The 10,306-nt window shown below is 41.1% G+C and overlaps 1 protein-coding gene across 1 annotated transcript; it reads left to right on the top strand.

The window, feature by feature from the left end:
* The first annotated feature begins 407 nt into the window (after positions 1-407).
* Positions 408-9,159, top strand: Dio2 (iodothyronine deiodinase 2). Its single transcript, XM_028777244.1, is given in 3 exon segments — positions 408-629; positions 8,573-9,134; positions 9,137-9,159. Coding segments are annotated over 3 exon segments (807 nt in total).
* The last annotated feature ends 1,147 nt before the right edge of the window (positions 9,160-10,306 follow it).

The following is a 10,306-nucleotide window of genomic DNA, read 5'->3' as shown; positions in this document are numbered from 1 at the left end:
CTGTCTTTAACGGACTCTGACAGGGGTAAACTGGATTAGGGACTGGCACGCCAGGGTTTTTGTTGTTGTTGTTGTTGTTGCTGCTGCTGCTGGTGGTGGTGCTTTTTTTTTTTTTAAAACCATCTTAAATCCTGGAAAAAAAAATGCATCTCGGAATTGAATGAATTGATGGGTACACTCCAACTGCTGGGCTGCAGAGACTGAACTTGGTCTTTCCATTTCTGCTTCTTTCAAAGAAGAGACAAGTTGGGATTCCTTCTCATTTAGTTTTTCTCCCTCTCCCTCACCCCCACCCCACTCCCAACCTTCCCTTTGGTCCCCCACTTCTCTACCACTACCTTCCATTGCAAAGAGAGGGTGACTGGGAAAGCCGAGTGCACAGGAGACTGACTGAGGAGGCAGAGAAGATGGGACTCCTCAGCGTAGACTTGCTGATCACCCTACAGATCCTGCCAGTCTTCTTCTCCAACTGCCTCTTCCTGGCGCTCTATGACTCGGTCATTCTGCTCAAGCACGTGGCGCTGCTTCTCAGCCGCTCCAAGTCCACTCGCGGAGAGTGGAGGCGCATGCTGACCTCAGAAGGGCTGCGCTGTGTCTGGAACAGCTTCCTCCTAGATGCCTACAAACAGGTGAGCTGCATCCACTGAGCTTCTCCTGGGTCTCAGGGCCAGGGGTCTGGAAGGGGTGGAGCTGCTGGCCATGGGAAGTCCTATCTTTGGTAGCCTCTCCAGTGATTATGTTCAAGAAAGTCTCAGTGCCACTTGGGACACCTGTTGCACAGGTTAGATTCGGGAGTGACCGACATTGAGCCACCGGGGACTCTGGGTGACTTCAGCAGGAGTCTTTAATGAGGACTGCTGTTACTTTGCACTGAGTTGGCAGTTTAAGTGTTTTGTCTTTGCATAAAATAACTCTAGGTAAAAATCAGAATTTTGGGGGGCTTGGAACTTGCTCCATTTGTTCTGCCCTCGACATGAGCTGGCTTCTGCTGCTTTGCTTTCCAGGAGGCTGTGTGGTATGTCGTTGGAAGGTTTAAATAGTGTTTTCTTTCTGCTGAAATGGTCAGAGTTGAATGATGGTGATGGTGGTGGTGGTGGTGGTGGTGAGGATGATGGCTTTGACCACACTCTAGTCCCTTCATTTCTTAGGGAGGTAAGAACACATGAATGTAAGCTGAGCACTTCACCTACTTAGTTGGAATTTGTGGATTCCTCATTATTAAGTATCAATTTGCAAAAGAAAGATATACGAATGAGTTGTCAGAAATCCAGTCTTAGTGTGTGAAACCAAATCTACAAATAAATTCCGGTACAAAGATGTGCTGGGTCTATAGTGCATTCCGATATCAGGCCTTGGACATTAGAGTGGTGACCTCCCTTACCTGGGGAAGGTGTGTTCCCATCAGCTTTTGAAACACCAAGGTGAGTGATGGATGTCTGGATGTGAAAACCTCTGGTGTTTCAGGCTTTCTGCTACTGGGACATGTGTAGGGGAACATTTTCAAATCATATCTGTCAGGATGAAGTGGAATGAATACTTTTGTATGGTCCTCCATCCCTTAGGTTCCTGAAGCATCCTGGGTATTAGGAAGAATGAATGCATTTAGAAAAAAAAAGTTCCTATGAAAAGAGGAAATGTGTTCCTAGCAGTACTGAGAGAGAGCTTGTCAGAGAAGGGAGTTTGGAAGAAATAGTGAAGCCAGATGTTCAACCAAGCACCACTCTCGAGGCAGGTGGAGTGGCGGGCATCATGACAGGAACTCAGAATAGCAGAGGAGGAAGGGAAGGAGTCCTTCCCTAGTAAACACTGGAAAAATAAATCCAGGTGCCAGGGAAATAAAAATAAAGAATCCAGAGCAGGGTGTTTCACTGGAAAGCAAATGTTGAGGAAGAAAATGCCTTTTGTGAACAGGGACTGCTGTGTGATTCATGGCATCATTATTGTGAATATCGCAAAGAAATCCCGTCATGCACTGTGGAGGGAGTGTCCAATGTTAAGCCTCTTCTTAGCGAGGAATACCCTCCTCGGGATAGGGACGGATGCTTGGAGGCTCTGCTATTTAAAGCTCAGTTATATCATACATGCAAGTGAAATATATGGCCATGGAGATACCAAGAGCTCCTGCCACCCCCACAGATGTGTGCACACAGGATGTGACATTCCTATGTATGCTTTAGGTGTCAGGAGCTTAGAGGAGTGGGGTACTGTACCTGCATATTAAAATACTATTGATTAGTTAATCCCCTTAACTATATCTATGTCTTAGATAATATGGAATGTTAGGGGTTTGATATGAGTCTTTTAAATGCCTTATTGTTGAAAGATGATGGACGTTCGCTTACAAAAATTTAAAAGTGATTTTTGAAGAAGTTTACCCACGTGGATATGTCCAGAATAGAAATATTCTTTCCACATCAACTTTGGAGGGTGCAAAAGCTCCCACAAACATTAAGTGAGGTTGTCTTGCTCGTTAAGCAGATAATTGAAGTGGACATGGAAAAAACAAGCAAATGCCTCTGTAATAAACTTTGTTATGTCTTTTTCACTAATGTATAGTGTTCCATTGTGTTGTAATATGTTGTTATTTGTGTTCATGGAAATCAAGTGATTTGCTTTTACTTTTGGCATATGGTTTGTGTATTCCTCTTTTCTGTTTCTTTGTCTCTGCCCACTGATTTGATTAGAGACCAAGTTCATGGCTTACAATATTATGCTCGCTTTTAATGATTTATACAATAGATACTATGTGGAAAAGAAACCTTAGGAAAATGAGAACAAGGCTGGGCTGGGTGTGAGAGGTAGGGAAACCTCAAGAGTACAGTGTGAGCTAAATTCTGTCCTCTTGTCTCTGAGTATGACTGGCATCGTGGTGGAGGTGGTAGTCTCAGAAGCTTACCCAGAGCCTCTCAAACATGTTGAGTCATTTGCCAAATGCCATGTCAGTCATGACACACTGTCTTTAGGTGTGACTGTTTCCGGATGCCAGAAGTGGTTCTGTCTGACACTGCATCTTGGGATTTCACAATCTTGACTTGCATTATTTGGTGACTGCAACTCTCGAAGCAGATTTGTCCGGGATGAGGGGTGTGTCTACATGGGATTCAAGTAGCCCAATCATTCAGTTCTCCCAACTGTCTAGCTTAATGAATGTCCGCTATTATATTTGGGAGGGTATTTAGAGGTGCCTTATTTATCCACAGTGGAGGTGACATAGGCCAGAGCTGGACTGAGGGGAAGATAGAAGAGCAGAATGAAATATTACCAATAAAAACTGTATTGAAAGCTTAAAAGTGATTTAAAATTAATTTTATAAAAAAGTTGTCAAATGTCACATGTCAATGGTCAGGAGGTCTGTGTGCATTTGGATTGAAAGAAAAATCTAGAATCTGGTAAAAGGGTTGGCACTAATAACAACTATTTGTTATTTAAGCTTTCTTAGTGTCGTTGCTTGTGAACACAGTACCCTTGTGTTGGTACTCAAAAACTCAGAAATGTAACGGGTAAGCAAGCTGTCCTCTCTTGGAGCCTGGCTTCTAAATGAAGTGTAAAAGTAAGCAGACAGTATAGACACTGACAAGCAGGCTCATTTCTGCATAGCTAATGTTTCAGTGGCACAGAAACCATGCTCATTGGAACATATAATTTTGGTTTTGAAAGGGTCTCTTTAACATTCTCCTCCTCTTTATTCACCTCAAGCCTTTTGACACTGGGCTTCTGCAGTGAAAAGTGGCTTTTTAAAGAGAGAAGAAGGCCACAGTCAGAGCCTGCCTGTCACTTGGATAAAACATAGCAAAATGATAGGGCTTTGAGCTTCATTTTCAAGGTACAAGTCAAAAAGAGAATAACCAAAAAAGGGAACTTAACCCAGAAGATGGAGTAGGCAGTCTGTTCTTCCAGTCTGATTTATTTGGCCCATCTGAATGGAGGTGGCTAGAGCTCTGGCTAATGATTGTTTGGCCATGTTTCTAAGGACATTGGTGTAGCCTGATCATTATGTTAAAGAATTGGAAACTTCCTGAGAGTTAATAAGGCCATTTCCAGAGCTTTCAATGACCAAACATTTGTGTAAATATTCTGGTACATGCCCATCCCCCATCTCTATAATTTGTTTCCCTACTCATCATGATAGTGTGTGATATGTTACTCCAAAGCTTCTCTTAGGCTGTGGAAAAGAAAAAAAATAAAAATAAAAAACAAGGTTAGCGGTATATACTGTATATCCAGTTTACTTGATGAATGGTTCCGTACTTCCCTTGGGTCTGCATCTCCCAGCAGTATCTTTTTTTTTCTCTAAGTACTCAACACTGTCCCTAAAAGGGACCAATCATCAAGGGAATCAAATTCTTGTATATGCTATACATTTATGCTTTTCCTCTCATTTATAAACATGTCTGCTGTGACCTTTGAACTTGGGTCACAGATGTCATCAGCAGTAAACTTGCAAATGCTTTCCTCACTCCCTTAGTTGGCATTGTGTTCCCATCCACTGGAAAAAAAACTGTGCAGATGAGAGTGACGAAGGTCACTGATGACGCTATCACATTTTACGTGTGTCCTTTCTGATCCTTGCAAAAATAAAAAGACCCTTTGGGAACATCGGAACTTCAGGACCAATTAGTGGAAATGATGCTTCTTGTGTTTGGGCATTAAATACTAGGCAGGATTCTCTTTAGGCGGCTGATGCTGGCAGGGAAAGAGGTACCGACCTAATTACTCTTCCGCAAGAGCAAAAAATGCCTTTTGAATGCCTCTTTGGCAAATATGTCTCATTAAGGACAAAAACCAAACACAAACCCTCTAAGAAGCAGAAATTAAGATGATAGGTAACTTGTGGCCAGGAGACTTTCTGTGCCACTGTGGGAAATTAAAACAAAGTTTGGAAGTACCAGGGGATGACTTGTTTTTGTTGAGTGTCTTTCCTGTAGCCTCGATGTTATTATGGGGCCAACTTTATTTTCTTCATTATTTTGGCTCTGTGTCAGGGAATACTTTGCTCCTGTCTTCCACTGTGAAGACAGTGGGGTTTCTCCCATTCCATCTCAGCAGGGTTTCTAACCAAGCAAATCAAGAAATTCTCCATTGGGAATTCTAATCTAATGGAAATTTCATTTTCATAGGGATTGGTCAGAGAATGGCAATGAACAGAAATGGGTTTTAAAAGTTTTTCTTTTTAAGATTATGTCTATTTTTTTAAATTTTAGCCAACTTATCACTTATCAGGCTTTAGAAAAGATAGTGAATTTATGATTAGTTTTATGAAGCTTATAAAGTCTGACTGCTGATCTACTCACACTTGGGCTTACACATAATAGTGTGAGTCTCTCTCGCTCTCTCTCTCTCTGTGTGTGTGTGTGTGTGTGTGTGTGTGTGCTGTGAGCACATGCCTACATGTTTATTTTGTGGTGTTGGGACTCAAATCCATGAATATATGGATATTAGCCAAGTGCCCAGCACATTTAATTTTACTGGTAGCCTTAATCTTGCCTGTATTTTCTCTGTGATCTTCAAGCACAAGGTAGTCATATATGACTTCTTAGTGTTCACGAAAAAAGTAAAGAAGATTCTTTGCATTTCTTTTATTTACTGGTTAGCTGAAATTATTAAGAATAGGTAAATGACATTGGTGTTGACGACAGCAGGTCTCTGGCGAAGGGGCGGGTTTTCTATTTCTGAATACGTATGTATGCTTTAGTGAGTTTGTTCATCACTTGACTGTGACTACATTCACTGTAGGTCTAGGTTTCTATTCAGTGTAAAAGTCTTCCTTGACCCAAGATTATATCAACCAGTATTTATTCAGAAGGTCACTCAACAAAGCTTTTAAAATGTGTGTTTTCCAGACTAACAGGATGCTAACTCCCCCCCCCCACACACACACACCAGGCACATTATGAATTTGTCAACTTCCTCAAGTTTTAAATTTAGAGTGGCAGTGTGTGATACTTGTCTACATTTTCCATGGTAATCTAGAAACTAAAATGTTGTTGTTTTGCAAAGACCTGTGTGGCAGAACTGTCCATTGTCTCTAAGAAGTCACATGCACTTACACGTTCTAAGGAAATTAACTGCAGGTAACAAGAGATCACCTGTGACCAAAATATCAGATTGGATTGTTCAGGTGAATAGTCAAGAATAACACAAGGATCAAAAGGTCTGCTTGGGTGAGAGCCAGAGAGACACCAGCCTATTCATCAAGACCACACAGTTGTTTAGAGGGTTCAATGATGGTTCCAAATTGCAGGAGGATTATTTCACCAGGAGGCAGTGCAGATGTTAATTTCCCTCCATGTATGGGTTTATGACCTCACAAGAAGTCTCTACAATACACTCCCCAGAATACATAAAGACCTTCTTATAACTGGCTGTTGAGGAACACTGAGCAACTAATATTGTTCAAAGTAGTCCTGGAGACATTGTGCTATGCAAAGTGGAGTCAGATCCTAATCTGGAAAGTATACCAAGAGACCCCAAGACTTTAAAGCTCACCACATGCTTCAAATGTGTGTCTTTAAGTTTAAGGTATATTTTAGTGCTTCAAAGACTAGCAGAGTTAACAATGAGATCATCTGGTCATAGGCAAATTATGAGATTTCTCTATCTAATGTTGATTATAAAATGGCCAAGATGATTCTTGTAAGTAACTTTCTTCCGGGGTTGTTATTAAATCAAAATATATTATTTAAATCACATCTAAGAAGGAAGTTTATGATCTTAAGATTACTTTTGGACAATGAATAGTACTATTTCACACCTGCCCTGCAAAAAGTTTTGAGAAAAGAAAGAAGGAACATTGATTCTTTCTCAAAGTTAAAACAGCTGCGTTGTGACATGAAAGCACCTGAATGAGACCCATTGGGTGCTTTATATCAGTGCTCAGCACTGCTTCCTGTGATTCACTTTTAAGTAGCTTCAATTAGCAACAGTTTTATATGTGACTATTTATATGAGAGAAGAAAGTCGATCCAGTTGGAAGAGTTTTGTAATATTAAGGATAGTGTATAAAAATCAATTGTACTGTTGTAAGCTATCCCTAATGGTATTAGCTTTGATTAAACCATCCTAGAGGGAAATCCAATTGTGTTAATTCAGAATGAAGTAATTGGCTCTTTTCTTATTGCCTGCTTTTTATTATCAATTTACAGATCCAAAGGCCACTCACTTTTAGAATTCCATGTTCAACTATTTCAACCAGGTGCTGAGGAGGTGCATGGAACAATTGTAGTTACATGCCTTGTATTTGAATACTTACTATTCTGGGGAGGTTGTTAATCACTTATATGGTAGCAAAGCCCATGGTTTGTTTGGGTCTTCCTAGATAAAATTAGGGGAACACCCCAAATGCATGGAAAGTGAGAAATCTCTTGTCGGATTCTTAGAGGTAGTTTTGAGGTTGTTGCCATAGCATTCATAATGTATGCAGTAGTCACAGGAACCTGCAGAGGGTGCACCATGCAGAAGAGAACATAAATGTATTCACAGAACAATTGGCCCATTTTTTTAAAATCTTGAACATATGATTTATCAAAAGGAGTGGTAATGTATCTTACGTGTTGGGGTAATGTCTGACAGTGGCAGCTCTTATTCACACACTGTCATATGTAGAGTTCCTGTCCTCATCTTACCCTCCAGGAGCCACAGAAGTAAAGTAGCCATGATTACCGACATTTTCCAGATGGGAAAGCACTGACCAGAGCAAGTGGGATGAATCCTACTTACAAATGATGGATTATAGATTGTCCGGCTCTGCCCAGACACAGAAACCACTTGTATCCTAGGCCACTGTTTGACATTAAGGAACTTAGATTGGGTTGGTGAAATGGCGCACTGGGTAACGCTTGCTGCCAAGTCTGATGAGCTGAGTTTGAATTTCAAGGAGCCACATAGTGGAAGGAGAGAACTGGCTCCAACAAGTTGTCCTCTGACTATCACAAGTGTTATGAGACAGACAGAATGACAGACAGACAGACAGACAGACAGATACACACACACACACACACACACACACACACACACACAGAAAGAGATAGATAGATAGATAAATAAATAAATGGAATTATTATTTAAAAGCAGACAAAGAGAAAATAAATTAAGCTCATGTATGAAAACTTCTGTCTTTCCTGAGTCTTTTAGAATTCAGAAGGAGACATTCTATTTCAAAACCAAGATAATTTATCTTAAAGTGAACCGTTTACTTTTAACTTTTAAAATGAAGTCAATTAATCATTCATTCTATAATGCTTGCTAGTAGGCATTGGTAGCAAAGTGAGAATAGCAAAAGAGAAAAAAAATACCAGAATCAACTTATTTATGAAAATAGCTAACTCTGGTATTTTCAGAGATGGAAAAAATTACCTCTAATGAATATTCAGAATGACTGATTTTCTCTTGATCATCCTTTATGCTGCCTGACACGACTAGTTTTTACTCATAAATATACATTACACACACACACACACACACACACACACACACACACACACACCACCCCTCCCATTATATTTAGAATAAATTGCAACAGCAGTGTGTTTATGTGGTAATTCCTTTTCTTTATTTCTTTCTTTTTCACTATCAGGTTAAACTGGGTGAAGATGCTCCTAATTCCAGTGTGGTGCACGTGTCCAATCCTGAAGCAGGTAACAATTATGCCTCGGAGAAGACCGCTGATGGGGCAGAATGCCACCTTCTTGACTTTGCCAGTGCAGAGCGCCCACTGGTGGTCAACTTTGGTTCAGCCACCTGACCACCTTTCACTAGGCAATTACCAGCCTTCCGCCAGCTGGTGGAAGAGTTCTCCTCGGTGGCTGACTTCCTGTTGGTATACATTGATGAGGCTCACCCTTCAGATGGCTGGGCAGTGCCTGGGGACTCCTCTCTGTCTTTTGAGGTTAAGAAGCACCGGAACCAAGAAGACCGATGTGCAGCAGCCCACCAACTCCTGGAGCGTTTCTCCTTGCCGCCCCAGTGTCAAGTTGTGGCTGACCGCATGGACAATAATGCCAACGTAGCTTACGGGGTAGCCTTTGAACGTGTGTGCATCGTGCAGAGACGGAAAATTGCTTACTTAGGAGGGAAGGGCCCTTTTAGTTACAACCTACAAGAAGTCCGAAGTTGGCTGGAGAATAATTTCAGCAAGAGATGAATTCTAGATTAGCTGGATAAAAGCGTGATTGTAATAGAGTTTATTATTTTTAAAAAATATGTAAAAGAAGTTGAGAACTGAACTGAATCTATTATTTCAACTGAATCCCATTGCCTCACTGAAAGACAGGAACATACCTGTCAGAAGATCTTGAACCTCTTTAACATCTCAATACTATCTTTAGTACACAAATGACATCTGGCTAAATAGCAGCCCTGTTACCTACCTTCGGAGTGAACTGATCCAAACTGGAGTCCAAGAAACCCCGTTGCAGCCTGTGTTCATTGCTTGTAAAAGAAGTGATTCTGTTCTATGTGTGCTCTGGGACCAGAGGACAAAAGTTCCCAGAATACCTATCATTAAGGGAGCTACTACCTATGATCTGATTAAGTGTATTGTCTCAGCTTTAGTAACCAGAAGGAAACCCAATTTGAAAGTCCCCCAAATACATACTTATAATGTGATCTTGAAGCCATGCCATACAGTTAGGACTGAAGTGTTAGTTCTAGCCATACAATGTTCTGTGTTAGTCTCTGTAGCCCCGATTTCCCAAGTATACATGTGGATACCAAGAATGGTTCCAACCTGGAGGGTTGAGATGACATCGGAAATATGGCAGATGGAGAAAGCATTAGGGGAAAAAAACGAATTTGACAAGCAAAGACAGAGGAAACAGAAAGATGAGGAAATCACATAGTGTTTTACCTGGAAGCTGTAGCTAATAAGAGTGTTGTTCAGCTGTGTCAACATTGAGGCATGTGCAAAGCTGGGAAAACAAAGGTGTTAAACTAGAAAGAGCACAGGCAAGATGCACATGGAAAGGAGATGTGCAGCAGTACTCCTAGACTGAAAGGAAGTGGGCGATGGAAAAGATAAAAACACGTGAACATTTTTAATGTGCAGAGAAGTACTTTATGGGACTATTTGTGATATACCCATGTTGGCAGGTAATACCCATTCAGAAAAAAATCTAGGGGGTCTGATGCTGATGGGTTGTTACTGCCAAATTCCCACAATTACAATGCTACACCCCCTCCATTCCTAACTTCTGTAGCATTGTTTCCTCTGGGTGCTGTGAAGGGTGTAAAAGGCAGGTACCCTAGCCATTCAGTTTCTGCCCCTCTTCGAGTAGAAGAACTGTAATAATAAGCGATTTCTTCACATAGC

Source organism: Grammomys surdaster, unplaced genomic scaffold, assembly GCF_004785775.1.
Source record: "Grammomys surdaster isolate TR1022 unplaced genomic scaffold, NIH_TR_1.0 279, whole genome shotgun sequence".
Classification (NCBI taxonomy): domain Eukaryota; kingdom Metazoa; phylum Chordata; class Mammalia; order Rodentia; family Muridae; genus Grammomys; species Grammomys surdaster.
The sequence above is the reverse complement of the archived record's forward strand: the minus strand, read 5'-3'. Positions and strand labels throughout refer to the sequence as shown.